This window comes from Aureobasidium subglaciale (assembly GCF_000721755.1).
Source record: "Aureobasidium subglaciale EXF-2481 unplaced genomic scaffold scaffold_6, whole genome shotgun sequence".
Taxonomy (NCBI): domain Eukaryota; kingdom Fungi; phylum Ascomycota; class Dothideomycetes; order Dothideales; family Saccotheciaceae; genus Aureobasidium; species Aureobasidium subglaciale.
Genome location: NW_013566989.1, coordinates 414,057 through 429,509, shown reverse-complemented (window position 1 = coordinate 429,509; position 15,453 = coordinate 414,057). Strand labels below are relative to the sequence as shown.

General features: G+C 51.1%; 8 protein-coding genes across 8 annotated transcripts; 6 read left to right on the top strand and 2 right to left on the bottom strand.

The window, feature by feature from the left end:
- Positions 1-386: 386 nt before the first annotated feature.
- On the top strand, positions 387-2,223 carry AUEXF2481DRAFT_3584 (uncharacterized protein; the record flags this gene model as incomplete). Its single annotated transcript, XM_013489784.1, has 5 exons — positions 387-423; positions 476-623; positions 687-987; positions 1,047-1,322; positions 1,372-2,223. 5 exons carry the CDS (start codon positions 387-389, stop codon positions 2,221-2,223), a joined length of 1,614 nt encoding a protein of 537 aa, XP_013345238.1.
- Positions 2,224-2,662: 439 nt separating this feature from the next.
- On the top strand, positions 2,663-4,439 carry AUEXF2481DRAFT_38304 (uncharacterized protein). Its single transcript, XM_013489945.1, has 5 exons — positions 2,663-2,882; positions 2,999-3,058; positions 3,113-3,690; positions 3,743-3,919; positions 3,977-4,439. Exons 2-5 carry the CDS (start codon positions 3,019-3,021, stop codon positions 4,133-4,135), a joined length of 954 nt encoding a protein of 317 aa, XP_013345399.1. The 5' UTR covers positions 2,663-2,882; positions 2,999-3,018; the 3' UTR covers positions 4,136-4,439.
- On the bottom strand, positions 4,342-5,435 carry AUEXF2481DRAFT_96266 (uncharacterized protein). Its single transcript, XM_013490076.1, has 4 exons — positions 5,183-5,435; positions 5,057-5,099; positions 4,912-4,997; positions 4,342-4,849 (listed from the first exon to the last, which is right to left on the bottom strand). Exons 1-4 carry the CDS (start codon positions 5,203-5,205, stop codon positions 4,519-4,521), a joined length of 483 nt encoding a protein of 160 aa, XP_013345530.1. The 5' UTR covers positions 5,206-5,435; the 3' UTR covers positions 4,342-4,518.
- Positions 5,430-6,408, top strand: AUEXF2481DRAFT_38303 (uncharacterized protein). The gene has a single exon (XM_013489944.1). The coding sequence runs from the start codon at positions 5,814-5,816 to the stop codon at positions 6,213-6,215; it is 402 nt and encodes a 133-aa protein (XP_013345398.1). The 5' UTR covers positions 5,430-5,813; the 3' UTR covers positions 6,216-6,408.
- A 1,525-nt stretch (positions 6,409-7,933) lies between these two features.
- Positions 7,934-9,172, bottom strand: AUEXF2481DRAFT_3580 (uncharacterized protein; the record flags this gene model as incomplete). The annotated part of the gene is made up of 1 exon (XM_013489783.1): positions 7,934-9,172. The coding sequence occupies one exon, from the start codon at positions 9,170-9,172 to the stop codon at positions 7,934-7,936; it is 1,239 nt and encodes a 412-aa protein (XP_013345237.1).
- Positions 9,173-9,485: 313 nt separating this feature from the next.
- Positions 9,486-11,222, top strand: AUEXF2481DRAFT_618073 (uncharacterized protein). Its single transcript, XM_013490116.1, has 3 exons — positions 9,486-10,008; positions 10,077-10,364; positions 10,419-11,222. The coding sequence occupies exons 1-3, from the start codon at positions 9,798-9,800 to the stop codon at positions 10,901-10,903; spliced, it is 984 nt and encodes a 327-aa protein (XP_013345570.1). The 5' UTR covers positions 9,486-9,797; the 3' UTR covers positions 10,904-11,222.
- Positions 11,223-11,540: 318 nt separating this feature from the next.
- AUEXF2481DRAFT_28017 (uncharacterized protein) lies at positions 11,541-13,165 on the top strand (the record flags this gene model as incomplete). Its single annotated transcript, XM_013489868.1, has 3 exons — positions 11,541-11,656; positions 11,710-12,397; positions 12,464-13,165. 3 exons carry the CDS (start codon positions 11,541-11,543, stop codon positions 13,163-13,165), a joined length of 1,506 nt encoding a protein of 501 aa, XP_013345322.1.
- Positions 13,166-13,968: 803 nt separating this feature from the next.
- Positions 13,969-15,421, top strand: AUEXF2481DRAFT_38297 (uncharacterized protein). The gene is made up of 3 exons (XM_013489943.1): positions 13,969-14,016; positions 14,080-14,339; positions 14,397-15,421. Exons 2-3 carry the CDS (start codon positions 14,212-14,214, stop codon positions 15,313-15,315), a joined length of 1,047 nt encoding a protein of 348 aa, XP_013345397.1. The 5' UTR covers positions 13,969-14,016; positions 14,080-14,211; the 3' UTR covers positions 15,316-15,421.
- Positions 15,422-15,453: the final 32 nt, after the last annotated feature.

Sequence of the window (15,453 nt, the reverse complement as noted above, 5' to 3'; positions counted from 1 at the left end):
CACAGGGCTTAGTTGGCGAAGCACTTCATGAAACGAGCTTGGCAGGGGAAGATTCACCCCTCTTGCCCCTTCTCGACGCGCGCGCGAGGATCGGAAACCACGTCAGCGCGGTTGGTGCATGCTCGTGCACAGCCTGCCGCTCCTTCTGTAGAAACAATTCGTACTCGTAACCTTGTCGCAGGAGCATCTAACTTTGACCATCAGACAAAGGACTGCGCCCAGGGAGACAAAGAAGCTTGTAGGCTTCTGATCTTGTACGACGAGTGTTTGGCTTTCTCTCATTTACATCTGACGCAAGCGCATGCCGCGCCGACACCTTGATCCCTACACTGGACGCGGGCTGCAAAACATTGTACAGAATTCCACCCCCGAGCTAGAAGTGCGTTATGGTGAGCTGTAATACAACGTCTGAAGAACAGACAAGTATGTTTGCCAGATCCTCCAGTCCTTGTATAGCCACTTACCACTCACGCAGTCGTCGAGGACCCTCTGTTCGCAAAGGTCACCTTCCATCATGTCGGTCTTGTCGTGTCGGCTGTCTTCGCCCTCATCTCAGTCATCATATCCTTCTTTCTGGTCGTGAAGCACGCGACACATTATTCGAAGCCATGGGAACAGAAACAGTACAGACCCACCCCTCCACCGCGACATGCTTAGCAATTCCAATTGTGCTGACTTTCGATAAGCATCATCCGAATCCTCCTTATGATACCCATCTACTCGACCGTCTCCTTCCTCTCCTACCTCTACTACAAGCACTCGATATACTTCGAAGTTCTGCGCGACTGTTATGAGGCCTTTGCGATCGCCTCGTTCTTCACCCTCCTTTGTCACTACATCGCTCCAAATCTACACGAGCAAAAGGATTACTTCCGCCAAGTAAAGCCCATCAACTGGTTTTGGGGCGTTTTCGGACTGCAAAAGTGTACAGGCGGAAAAGACAAGGGCATCTTGCGCATACCGAGAAGCGGGTTGACCTGGTTCAACGTACGACTCTCATACCTCTGCAAACCTTTCTCAATCGTCATGCTGATTGTGAATTTCAGGTCGTTTGGTTCTCAGTATTCCAGTACGCCTTGGTCCGTGTGCTATTTACCATCGTCAGTGTCGTCTCGGAGGCCTTGGATCGCTACTGTGAAGCCTCGCTACATCCAGCTTTTGCTCACATTTGGGTCATGGTCATTGAGGGTGCCTCGGTCACTGTTGCCATGTTCATGCTGGTCCAATTCTATCTGCAATTGAAAGTCGATCTCGCTGAACACAGACCTTTCTTGAAGGTCCTGTGTATCAAGTTGGTTATTTTCTTCAGTTTCTGGCAATCGGTAAATTTTGACAATCACCGACCACATACAAAGACACTAACGATTGCAGCTTGTCATCTCGTTCCTATCATCGTCCAGTGGACCTTTACAACCTACGAACAAGATCTCGTATCCGGACATCAAGGTAGGCATTCCGTCAATGCTCTTGTGCGTCGAAATGGCCATATTCGCTGTGATGCATCTCTTCGCCTTCCCGTGGCGCGAGTATGACCTCTCAAAAACTCCATACGCAGATCCTGTCACCGCTCCTGGCTCTGGATTCTCAGGAACTGCACCCAAGTACCACGGAGGTTGGTTGGGAATCAAAGCCTATGGCGACACCTTCAATCCCTGGGATCTCATCAAGGCTACAGCTAGAGGCTTTAGATGGCTCTTCGTGCGTCGCAGGCATAGACACCACGACGTCTCATACACAACACCAAAAATCAACATCGACGAACCAGCGACATCGATACCTGGTCCTAATGTCACAACTCATACGGTACCATCCGCAACGGAGCTTGAACACCAAAGGCGAGCTAGGGCGGATACAGTCGACGATGCTGATACAGCTGGTCTGTTGTCCAACGCGCAGCAGAGTGGTTTATCAGCTCGCCCATACCCATACTCGCCTTCGCATTCGCCCATAAGAAACGGCTCATTTGAAGATAGGTCGGACCATGGAGAGTCAGAGGCACCTGGAGCCGATATGAGTCTCATGGGAGGTCGAGCGCAAGTGTCTCAGCCAAGTGCATTTGGCAGTAACGACGCATCGAGGCCGGGCATGAACAGATGGGACAGTGACACAGAGTACCACAGTACGACAGGACCTACTATGGGCCCTTACGCAGGAGTTGATGGTAATACCGAATCCTCTTCGAACCAATGGGACTACTGGGCTGGCGCTAGTAGACACCAATAACGGGTTCGCGAGTGCTGAATATGCATTCCAACATCACGATCAGACGGGATGAATGGTCTATGGAGTTAGGATCGTACATGGGCGGGACTTTCTGGAGAGGCTTGTTACTATGATACCACTTGCGACAGGGCGTTTTATGATTTTCATGGAGGAAAAATGGGTCAGCTGCGATTTCATAGTACTGGGAAAGGTTTCATTACGATTTGTAACATATCTTCGCAAACATTGCTCTCTCATGCAGTCTACCAGTGAACAAGTCTTCCCATCTTTGTAATTAAGACCTCAATGATGGACTTCTTTAAAAACGGCTATGCCTTTGTATCGCAGAGGAGAGAGGCAACCCTGCCCCGCGATGATGTAGGCCTTGGCGTTAGACACTCCGACTCTCGGAGCAGAAAGTTTCTCCACTAATGAGCAATATAGCAGCTTCATCTGTTATACATCATTGTCAAACCATCTTCAAGATCATCTGTCAAGTGAGTACATTTCTATTGAGTCAAAGTTGTTCAAAACTGTATCCCCTATTGCTTCCACCATTCACGTATCTTTCTTCCAAGTAAAGAGTCAATTGACCACTCATTTCATCCATTTTCATATGTATTACCTCATGCAGGACTGCAGCCATAACAAGCGATTTTATCAATTGCACAAGACCTGTATGTCGCTATGGTTTGAGCTTAGTAAGATGCCGTTGCACTTCATATCATCACCTCACACATCACACTGGGCTAGATCCGCTATTGAGTCGGGGTGCAAGTGCTGACAGAGTGCTCAGAAGGTAATCTAACCAACATCATGTCAAACCCTCCAACTGTCACACAGATTGACTCGCAGGGTACGCATGATTACCATCCGGAAAGCTCACATTATCGTCTGACTTGTTGAACAGTCGAGCAGCATGGCTTGAAGAAGATTGCCAGCGGCAAGGTTCGCGAGATCTACGAGGTTGATGCTAAGACACTGCTCTTTGTCGCCACAGACCGCATCTCGGCCTACGATGTCATCATGAAGAACGGAGTCCCTCAAAAGGGTGCCCTCCTTACTCTCATGACTGCTCACTGGTTCAACCTGTTCAAGGAGAAGATTCCTGACCTCAAGACTCACCTTCTCAGTGCTTCAGTGCCAGAGTCAGTGGCTTCATCTCTTCCTGCAGAGGTTAGTGACCAGCTTCGTCTGCGTACTATGCATGTTCGTCGCTTGAAGGTTCTGCCTTTGGAGAGCATTGTCCGTGGTTACATTACTGGATCTGCATGGTCAGAGTACAAGAAGACTAGCACTGTTCACGGTATCGCCATGCCCAAGGGTCTGCAAGAAAGCCAGAAGCTCGAGAAGCCTCTCTGGACCCCCAGCACCAAGGCAGAAGTCGGTGACAAGGACGAAAACATCAGCCCTGAAGAAGCCACCAAGATTGTCGGCGAGAAGTACGCAAAGAAGATTGAGGAGCTGAGTTTGAAGGTCTACCAAATCGTAAGTATCTTGTGGAGTTTTGCATTGGCATCAGACTAATCATTATCAAAAGGCTAGAGACTATGCTGCCGAGCGTGGTATTATCATTGCCGACACAAAGTTCGAGTTCGGTCTTGATGTCGACACTGACGAAGTTATCCTTGTGGATGAGGTTCTTACCCCAGACAGCTCGCGCTTCTGGCCTGCAGACAAGTACGAGCTTGGCAAGTCGCAAGACAGCTTCGACAAGGTATGTTGGATGAATATGATATTGGCTTGCACATGCACTAATTTACGATATGCACAGCAATACCTGCGTGACTGGCTTACCAAGGAGGGTCTCAAGGGCAAGGATGGTGTCGAGATGACCGATGCAGTGGTCAAGGAGACGGCCAAGAAGTACCGTGAGGCTTTCGAGATGTTGACTGGCCAAAAGTGGGATGAGGTCGTCAAGAACGGTGCCTAGTTAGGTGCTCAGAGTGGTTCTCGCATGAACATATTCACTGCTTGTTAAAAAGATCAACGAGACATGACATTTTCTCTGCACATTGAAACAGTTTCTGAAGATACGAAGAATGAACATGGTGTAGCGTAGAATGGGGAGTGGTATTCGTAAAAGAGCCCTCAATTCGACATGGCTCGAGGCAGGTACTTTTCTCTTTGGTATAATAAAGCCTCTCATGCAGTCAGATCACGACCATTTTGTATGCCATTTTGCTCCTGCCGGGATGATTGTATGGAAGTGTTCAGAAGACTCGATGCCATTTTTTGGTAATTCCATAAAAAAAACTCCCCACCCACAGCTAGCAAAAAAAGAGGCCCCAGGGTGCTCATCATCAAACTCCACGCTTAGATGGCAGTGTCGTAGGCGATAGGAGCAAGAGTCTCGGGCTTGGCCTCCTTGATGGAGATGGTGCGGGCCTCACGGGGCATGGCGGGCTGGCGCTTGAGGAAGGCGTGGGAGCCGTCGGTCTTGGCCTGGCGCTTCTTCTCGGCGTTGGTCTTGACGCGGGTCAAGAACTCCTCGCGCGAGCGGGAGTGGCGGACGTGCTCAATGCGGACGTTGATGCGCTTCTCGATGTAACGGTTGCCGACCTGGCGGTAGAGGATGACACCGACGGCGGACTTGGTCACGTTGTAGACGACACCAGTCTTTCCGTGGTAGACCTTGTAGGGCATACTGTTGGGTTGTTAGAGGCGTGGATTCTTGCGGCGATCGGCATGTGAGGGCTGGCGACTGACCCCTTCTGGACGGCACCGTTGGCGACGACATCGACAATGTCTCCGACCTTGTACTGCTTGAGGTAGGTCGAGAGGGCGATGAGACCCTTGAGAGGTGTTAGTCGGCGTGCTCGTAGAGGCTCGGAGAATCGATCGGTGTGCTTGCCTTCTTCTTGAAGTCGCGCGAGAAGGCGTATCTGGTACCAGCTCTGTTTTTCACCGCATCAGCGTCCGAGTCGTTCGAGTTGGCGACTGCGTCTCGTTGGAGCGCATGAGAGGGCGAGTTGTGTACCTGAGACCTGCGGCGTGACCCATTTTGACGGTTGTTTGTGAAGAACTGGGGGTTGTCGGGATATAGTTGTCGTCGCGGCTTCAAAGGGAAACTTCAAAGGGCCAGCGAGGATTTTCGACGCCCGCGACGGCCGTGGGCTGCCAAGATCACGCTACGCACGGACCCCCACGATCACTGCTGCCTTTTCACACTGTCGAACTTCTGCACTTGCGCTTCCTTTCTGCGCGAGAGAGACTTCCCACCGACGACAACCATGGCCCCCCGTTCTTACTCCAAGACCTACAAGGTCCCCCGTAGACCTTTCGAGTCCGCTCGTCTGTTAGTATCGTCCAATGGCCACTGAGCTAGAGCTTGCTCTGTTCATGTCAATGGAATCCGTGGTTAACACCCTGGAATAGGGACTCTGAGTTGAAGAGTGTCGGCGAGTACGGTCTCCGTAACAAGCGTGAGATCTGGCGCGTCCAGCTCACTCTGTCCAAGATCCGTCGTGCTGCTCGGTACGTCTGAATCTCCTTTGCTCTGTTTTGCTGATTCTGCGCGCGACAAGAGAAATCTTCACGCCTCTGCAAACGTTGCGCAACTACCATCACACGACCACTCACTAACACCCCGATGCAGTCAGCTCCTGACCATGGACGAGAAGGACCCCAAGCGTCTCTTCGAAGGAAACGCCCTCATTCGCCGTCTGGTCCGTGTCGGTGTTCTTGACGAGTCCCGCATGAAGCTCGATTACGTCTTGGCCTTGAAGGTCGAGGATTTCCTTGAGCGTCGTCTCCAGACCTGCGTCTACAAGCTCGGCCTCGCCAAGTCTATCCACCACGCTCGTGTCCTCATCCGCCAGCGTCACATCCGTGTCGGCAAGCAGATCGTCAACGTCCCTTCGTTCGTCGTTCGTCTTGACGCCCAGAAGCACATTGACTTCGCCCTGACCTCGCCCTTCGGTGGCGGTCGTCCCGGTCGTGTCCGCAGAAAGAAGGCCAAGGCCGCCGAGTCCAAGGAGGCTGGTGGTGACGAGGAGGAGGAGGAGGAGTAAATCTATCGCTCCGCCTCGGCGTTCTGAATGGCTGTTCGGTACAGGTCACGGGTATCCGGGTGTCGTGCCAGCTCATGACAGCGCCCTTCAAAAAGCTCAATCTCAATTTGACGAGTCTCTTCTGCAAAAAATACCCTTATTCAATGCGCACAGTATTACGACCTTTATGTTACTCTTGTGAAACCTTATCCAGCTCGTGATTTGTCAGTATATCCTTCCTACTCCTGAACACGTCTGCTTTCAAGTCACTTGATCCATGCACTACATAGTGGTGTGCAGAGTTGCCATCTCCGATCAGCCTTCGAGACATCCTCCATGGGCAAAGAGTCGAAGCAGTCCAGCTGACTAGTCACTCCCTGTTATTCTGTCTTGTTGCTCCAGACTCTGATCGGTGTCGGGCTCGACTCTACTTGCCAGCCTCTTGTATCTCTTCGGTCACGATCACGAAATGGTATTGACCTTGTTCTGATCGCAGAGACAGCTACCGATGCCAATGGCAGCTGGCATATCACCTAGTTTCTTGACTATTGTCTCGTTTCTCTTGAACATCCATCTATCCGAAAGTCCTCTACTCGGAGTCTTATAGTCAACCAGAGGCGTATAGTCTCCGCTCTATGCAACATCTATCTGCTGTTTGCTGGCAACCTTGTTTACTCAATGACCTCTTGTTCAGCCCTTCGCTTCTATGTCTCTTGTTCAGTCTTCATCTCTCCATCCAAAGATTTTCATGCCGCCCGTTCGAGATGAACCGACTATCGGGGATCACCATTCTTGATATTGGCCATGGAGATCTAATTCAGCTGGACACGAGCATGACGACGAAAAGCATCGCGGATTCTATGGCTTCTTCTGCTAGTGTCTGGTTGCAAAGCTCGGCTGACTGTATCACCTTGTGTTTACAATGTGTCGACCGCCGTGATGAAAGTCGCGCTCCTGACACTGGTTCTGTCCGTCCCTTGCTATGGTCGTTCTCTGCAATATCATCGATATAATCCATACATTGAGCAGGCTACTTATCTCGTGGTTATACCCACTATGCGTTGGCCTTGATCGCTAGTCTACGCTCAACGACCGAGAGTATTCATGCTTGCTCGAGCAGCTATCACGAGCTGATACCATCTCCCACGCCCACGGCCGATCCGCATCGTCTTCTGGCCAGCGTCTTTCTCGTCGAAATTTCTCTCGAAGATCTTCTTCAAAGACCAGGCAGACTGAGCCCGTGATAATATAGCATTCATCTTCGTTGCCCAGAAAGGAGACGAAGCTGTGTCACCTGTTAACCTTGACCCTGCTCTGTCGCATGGCGTATAGCATTAGATAGTCAAGTACTACGATGATCGGGCTGTATCTCAGGGCCTGCTGGGGCTTGAACCGCTTGGTGAGGCTCTGGTCATGTGCTATCTGATGGCACCTTCTCACCGTCTTCCGAGATCCTGCATCGCTCCTACCTGCTGGTAGGACCAAATTCTCTGTATAATCTGGCTAACAAGGACGGTAGGTTGGATAGTCATTGAGCAGATACTGGGTAGGCTCGAAATGAGATTCAACGTTGACAAGTGTGAAAAAAGGATGTGGAATGCTTGTAATGCGTTTTTATTCTCGCAGGTCTGCTGAGCCTGGAATATTAAAGAGGCCGCTACTGCCTGTATGCTGAAGAAGGGGTCGTTAAACTATAATAGTACAGTCGAAGGGGAATATCTGTCGTGAGAGGCAATCGTCTACTTGGCATCCTTCTTGGCCTGCTCGACGATGTCTTGAGCCTTGCTGGACTGCTTCTCCAAGACCTTCTTGAGCTCCTCCATGGTCTCGTTCAAGAGCTTCTCGCCCTCGGTCTTGTGCTTCTCGGCGACCTCCTTGAGTTGCTGAAGCTTGGGAAGAATCTCACCGCCGCTGGGGATCATCTTAAGGTATTGGTCCAATCCACCGAAGCCCCATTGGGAGCTGACCTCAGAGCCCTTGGACTTGGCCTTCTCAACGGCCTTGTTGACGTACCCCTCGAGGTCACCAGTGCTGCCGGACTCGACACCGCTCTTGACCTTCTCGAATAGCTCCTTGGCGTTGCCTTGCTTGAGAGCGTCGGCGTTGTTCTCAATGAGCTCCTTGATCTTGGGGTTCTTGTCGAAGTAAGGCTTGGCCTGGTCAAGACCCTTCTGCCAGGCCTGGTCACCGAGCTGCTTGACCTTCTCGTACTTCTCCTCGACGATCTGGCGGGCCTTGTTGATGTTGGCAACGCTGAGGCCACCAGCCATGACCTCCTTAACCTGATCCCAGGTTCTGTCAACCTCTTGCTTGACCTCGGGGCCGTATTGGTCACCCATGGACTTGAGCTGCTCGATTCTGGGGCCAACTTGCTCCTTGAGCTGAGGGTGGTTGTCCATAAGGTCTTGGGCAGCGTCGGCGGCGAGAGCACCAATCTTCTGGGACAGGTTGCTGAGGGCCTCCATGGCCTTGGTCAAGCTGTCGCGGCTAAAACCGTTCTTGGAAACCTCTTGGAACTCGCTGTATGTTTCTCTGATGATCTTGTCGACATCGTCCTTGTGGTTCTGACGAAGGGTGTCAAGATCCTTGAAGGCAGTGTCAACGTACTTGCGGCCACCGGGGATCCAGGCAACGTAAGAGTAGGCGAACTCCTTGACGTAGTTGATGGCATCATCAGCATCAGGAGTGTTTGCTTGAATCTTTGAAGTGACATCGTTGTAGTAAACGTAGGCATCCTTGGCGGTACCGTTGATCTTTCTGGACATGCGGCCAGCAGGGCTCAGGGCGTAGATGGTGTAACCGACAACGGCAACAGCAGTACCGCTGGCAAGACCAGTAACGACATGAGAGTTTGTGCCGGTGGATGAGCTGCTTGAAGAGGACGAGGACTGGAAACGAGCTTGGGTGTTGCGGGGAACTCTCGCTGAGCGAAGAGTTCTGGGGATGGAAGAGCGGGCAATTGGTCTGGCGGCGTACATGATGAAGATTGATTTTGATTTGATGTAGTGAAAGAGGGAAAAGTGAGGGACGAGAGGGGTCTTGTGATTTTATAGCTATCGAGTCCAGACGAAATGTTCCGTACCTGTGACCGAAGGGGACTGGGAAGGAAATAGAGCTTGGGCCTCATGACGCATCTATACGCTAATAATTGTGGCTTTCATGACGATTTTGAGTGGACTGGCCTCCAAACAGTGGGTTCTTGCTTTGAGCCACAACGGGTCTGCCACATCGAGTGCATCGGCGAGCAATGGAAGATGGCGGAATGATTTGTGTCTTCCGGTCACAAGCACATGAACGCGAACGAGATGGATAGCCGAGTCGCGATTTATTAACGTACCTGGTCGTAGCTCCCGGGATCCCGCCGTCGACAAGGTCTTCTCCACAACCCCGCCCCACGCTTGCGCTGTCGATCAGCGGAGGAACCCTCAGCTCAGGGATCTCGAGCTGACCTCTCTTCTCTCTTTGCTTCGTCCTGTGGTTGTCTTGCTTGTCGTCCATTTCATACCACAATCTACCCTGCATAATTGGCAATTTACCAGACTTCAGGCTTGGTCACAGTGTCCCCGTCTTCATATACATCATCATACTCCCTTATCTTCAACCATGTATTCACGACGTCTCGTATCGCGCCTGTCCTCGTTAGGCACATCGAACCTGACACGTCCTCTCTCGACGAGCGTAGTCGCCGCCGCACCAAACAGAGCACCTTCGCTCTCCGACGTCGAGCCCAACAAGGGTCAGCTATTCGACCAAAAGTCCCAGCAGTTCCGTGACGAGCTGGCTGCCGCTCAGAAGAAGCGTGAGCAAGATGAGAGTCAGTCAAATCACATGCCTATGAGCTTTGCGCACTCGTGTCAGGAAACGTACTAACAGGACTTGAAGCACGCGAGCAGATAGAAGACGGCAAAAAGGGCGGCCGCCTCTCCAACCTGCTCTACGGCACCCAGGAAGGCCGTGAGATGGACAAGGAGATCGAGCGCAGTTTCAGTCAGGTGCTTGCTAGAGGAAAATACGTCCACAGCATTGTCCTCCACGACGTCAAGCCCGACAAGGTCGACGAGTATGTTGAGCTGGTCGGTACGTGGTACCCCAGAATGGCCAACATGCCTGAGAACAAGGTTCATCTGGTGGGAAGTTGGCGAACTGAAGTCGGCGACTGCGATACATTTGGTGTGTCCCCCTCGCATGCCACATCCTTCTGAGACGCTGCTAACGGACGCATAGTACACATCTGGGAGTACCAACGTTACGAGGGCTACCACGCATCCCTTCACGCCATCCAGCACCACCCTGATTTCGCAGAGTTCGACCGCAAGCTTAAGTCGCTGATAAACTCGAAGAAGACATCTCTCATGCAAGAGTTCTCATTCTGGCCCACAACTGCTCCTCGCAAGCTCGGTGGTGTCTTCGAGCTTCGTTCATACACCCTACATCCCGGAAACCTCCTGGAGTGGGAGACACACTGGCGTACCGGTCTGCGTGCCAGAAAAGAGGTCATGGAAGGCGTGGGAGCTTGGTTCGTGCAGATCGGAGACCTCAACACCGTCCACCACCTATGGCAGTTCGCCGACCTCGAGGAGAGACGCTCACGCAGAGAGCAGAGCTGGAGCGTATCTGGCTGGGGCGAAACGGTGCACAAGACTGTTCCCCTGATTCAAACGATGAAGAGCAGAATCTTGGTCCCCATGCCCTGGAGTCCCGTAGCATAGAATGTCTGATCATAGGAATCCGAGAAGCAGAACAGACGAGCAACAGCATCTACTGGTTGGGAAGTACCAGCATCCATATAGCGTTCATCGATCTTACCACAAGCGCTGTATACCTTACAATCTAGGCCAGCTTCATTCATGTAACCAGGCACAATTTATCGTTCCAGTTTTCAGCAAACGATGTGTCTCGTCAAGCTTTCCAGCAGCTGTCAGTCGCCGTCACCGAACGATCGAACACCAGGACGATCAAATGACAGCACGATCAATTGATTCTCCACGCGATGGGTGCAAGCAACAATTAATCACAAGTGAGTACCTAAGTGAAAAGCATTGCTGTGCGTAAGTCGTGGGATCAGTGTTGTCTTTCCGTCCGCACAAACACAGAGCACGATGGCTCCTTCTTGAACAACCACGGACTGTGCACGTTAGCCAGTCATTACCTCTTCTGCGTCAACTACAACAAATTCCCCTCGTCCTCGTCGCCGGCTTCCAATTTCTCCCTCGTCTTTTGATCCCAGCCTCACCGTTTGATTCCTGCCCTTTCTTCTTGTTTGTCCGCCTTCCGACTCGCCCTTTGCTCTCGAGTTTTTCTCATCTTCCACACAGCCTCACAATCCGATCAAGTCGACAAGTCATCATGGATGAACAATCTCTGTTGGATGCATCTCCAAAGAGTGTTGAAGACTTCCCTTTCGAGCTTGACAACATGAAGCCGACCGATTCTCAATCCGCACTGGCGCGATGCTTCGTCAAGTTCGTGACTAGAGTCAAACAAGAGATGGCGACACAAGACTCCAATCTTGAAGATTTGGCCAAAGCCTCCGAACACACTCCCGCAAACTCACCAAATTGAAGAGAAACGTATCCAAGTCAAAGAAAGACGCATCTAAGGCGAAAAAAGACTTTCCAAAACTGAGGACCTTCGCCAACGACAACGCCACACTGGTCAACCAACTCCAAACCAATCTTGAAAATGTGCGAGAAGAGCTCAAGAGCCTCAAGCCAACCGTAGAGGAACATGAATGCGCACTCACTCTGGTGCAACAAGTCCCTGCCCGTGTTGGTCTCGTTGAGGAACGGCTCGGTAGCATCCAGGAAGATGTCATGAACATGAAGTCGACTGTGAAGATGAATGCGGAGGCGTACAATCTCGTTCAAGGAGTCCCTGGTCGTATCAAAGACCTTGAAGACCAGATCTACTGCGTTCGGGAGGATTTCAGGACCATTGAGTCATCGATGAATGAAGCTTCCAACGCGTTTGGCCGTAATCAGGAGGTCATCGATCCTTTCAAAGATCTCGAAGCCCGGCTTCACAACGTGCAAGAAGATATTGAGAGTATAAAGCCAATTGTGGACGAACACACCAAAGTGGTGGATCTCGTTCGTGAGACTCCCAGTCGCGTCGACAACCTCCAGGACAAACTTCGTATCTTTCGAAAGAGTTTTGAGAAGATGAAGCCAATGGTAAAGGAACACGAAGAGGCACTTGAGCAGGTTCGAGAAATTCCTGACCGAGTTCACTGTCTAGAGGAAGCATACAACAACATTTAAATCGAGCAGACCATCACGCTATTGAAGTCTCCGATCTTCGAAGAGGACGGAGGCTACGACTCAAGTCGCCATCGTCACCGTCACGCAGATCCCACATTTGGTACTGCCGCCAACTCTGACGGCTTCCAGGAGACCGATGATGAGCTCGCTGATGATGAACATGATAATCGTGCAGACGATGACCATTCGGCAGGGTTTGGTGCCGCTGCCGAGCATGACGACTACCAAGACATCGAAGAACTTCTGCTGGTTGATAAAGACAAGGAGGATCGTGCTAATTGTTATCACAAGGCAAGGCACAACCGCCGCCATCAATCCAAGTCTGACGAGGAGGCGTCCCATATGGATGGAGATGAAGAAGCGGAGACTTCGCAGCTGTTGTCACGTTCCAAGCGCTACCTGAAGCGAGCCGGGGATCCACTTCTCGAAGAGTCTCCAGCGCAAAGACCTAGGAGCGACGTCAAAGTATGGGTCAACGGATCTGGAGATCTCGTTACCGACGCTTCGTATCTTGCCAGGGGTACAGCATGGAAGAACTTGAAGACCTCATGGGAGGCCACAAAAAAATTCTACGACGAAAAGGACAAGTACTGGACCTCGATCAATGAGCTACTTGACCTTCCTGAAGGATTCAAAGGAGAATTTGGTCCAGACATGTTCTTGGCCAAGACTACCATGATCAGCAGGAAGTATGTTGGCGTTTGGGAATAGCGGTCACATGCGGATGATGGTGGCCGATGGTGATAAATAGCTTCGCTTCGTTTGCGAAGGTGGACAACACGATAGCTTTGATCAAGTATGTTCCAATTGATATCCTATTCGCTTGCATGGTCAATCTTGCCTTCGGGTGTACTTCCTCTCTTCTGATCACTCCATGGACGCGGTGTTTCGACGTTGAATTTACTAGAATCGGTTTCTTGTGGATGATATTCAATCGGCCACGTCTTTAAACGGATATCACATCAGTTCATCTCAATCAGGAAGCTGCTAGTCATGCCAGTGCATAGCAGGGGGATGGATGCATGACGAATGAAGCTCGAAGAGACGTCGAGCAGGGTTGGCGGCTTGAGAGGGTTAAATTGCAGCGACGAGAGCAGTCTGGCCACAACAGAAGACGTGAGCTTAGAGCGACGAAAGCAACTCGAAGCAGCAGTTGGGCAAGACCACAGGCAGATGATACGACGATGGTACTCGAGTAAGAGGGCAGGAAGCTTTCCAATATTTGCACGTGTTCCACCTATGACGAGGGCGGTCTGAACTTGAAAGTGGAAAGCAGGATCGTGCACGCCCTCGTTGTGCTTTTGCTTGGCGCGTTTTTCTCGAGAGACTCGATATCTCTCTCGCGCTGTCGCCCGTCCCTGATCTTTTCGTAGCTACTCTTCTTCTTTTTCTTCTAAAGATTATATCGTAGATCTGTCAATCATGGTGTATATTCGTCAAGACCAGCTTCCAAAGCTCAAGGAGTACAAGTACTCCGGTGTTGACCACAGCTTGTTGTCGCGTTATGTGTTGAAGCCATTTTACACGCACGTCGTCATCAATTGTTTTCCAATGTCCATGGCGTGAGTAAATCGATCTATACGCTCTGAAGTTGAGAGATGAAGGTTCTGATGTGTGTTTTGTAGGCCCAATCTCGTAAGCTTCATTATTCGGATTTGAGCTCAACTCGAGTCGTGATTCGAGGACTCGATTGATGTATACCGAAATGCTAAGACCTAAAACTACAGATCACTTTGAGCGGGTTCAGCTTTGTCATTATGAACTTGCTGACGATGTTTTACTACACGCCTGGAATGGATCAAGATTGCCCGTCATGGGTTTACTACTCTTGGGCAATTGGTCTTTTCACATATCAGACTTTTGATGCCGTAGATGGTAGCCAAGCGTAGGTCACAACTCATAGGCGGATCGAAGCTTTACTAGGACTGACAGTCCCATGTAGACGAAGAACTAGACAAAGCGGTCCTCTCGGCGAGCTTTTCGATCACGGTGTTGATGCCCTAAACACTTCCCTCGAGGTTCTCATCTTCTCAGCCGCCATGAACTTGGGCCAGGGCTGGAGAACCATCCTCATCCTCTTTGCCTCTCTCTTGACCTTTTACGTGCAAACCTGGGACGAATATCACACCCACACTCTGACCCTTGGTATTGTCTCGGGTCCTGTTGAGGGTATCGTTACCCTCTGCATCATCTACGCATTCACCGGCTACGTCGGCGGTGGCAGCTTCTGGCACCAGTCCATGCTTGCAACCCTCGGCATGCCTCGCTATGATTTCTTGCCTGCATTCATCTACGAGATGGAGTGGGTAGACTGGTACATGGTCTACGGTAGCGCTGTCTTGATCTTCAACACCGTCTTGAGCGCCATGAACGTCATGGCTGCTCGTCGCGCTCGCAAGGAAAATCCCATCACTGCTCTCTACGGTCTGGCTCCTTTCGCCCTCACCTGGACCGTCATCCCCATCTACCTCTTCTTGCAACCCGTCATTCTTCGCCAGCACCTCGTGCCTTTCGTCTTCTTCGTTGGTATCGTCAACGCTTACTCCGTCGGCCAAATGATTGTCACGCACTTGACCAAGTCCCGCTTTCCCATGACCAACGTGCTGGTTTTGCCTCTCATCTTTGGTGTAGTCGACAGCTTGGGTCCTTTCTTGCAGGACCACATCGGCTTTGGTTGGCCCAGCGCTCTGGGCGATGGACAGTACCAAATTGCCTTTATGTTCTCATGCCTGGGTCTTGCGATCGGTGTATACGGCAGCTTCGTCGTTGATGTTATTGTCACCATCTGCGATTACCTGGACATCTGGTGTTTGACCATCAAGCACCCCTACGTTGCTGAGACTGAGAAGAAGGAGCTTTGAGCGGATGACGAAGTGTGGAAGGGTGAGGAGTCTGTGTCACGTATGTTACAGGGGAGGGTTAGATGTGGCAATGTGTTGTTGGAGTGTCAAAGTAGACGAGGGTGGGAGACGAATGATCATACGAGGCATATTATGGAA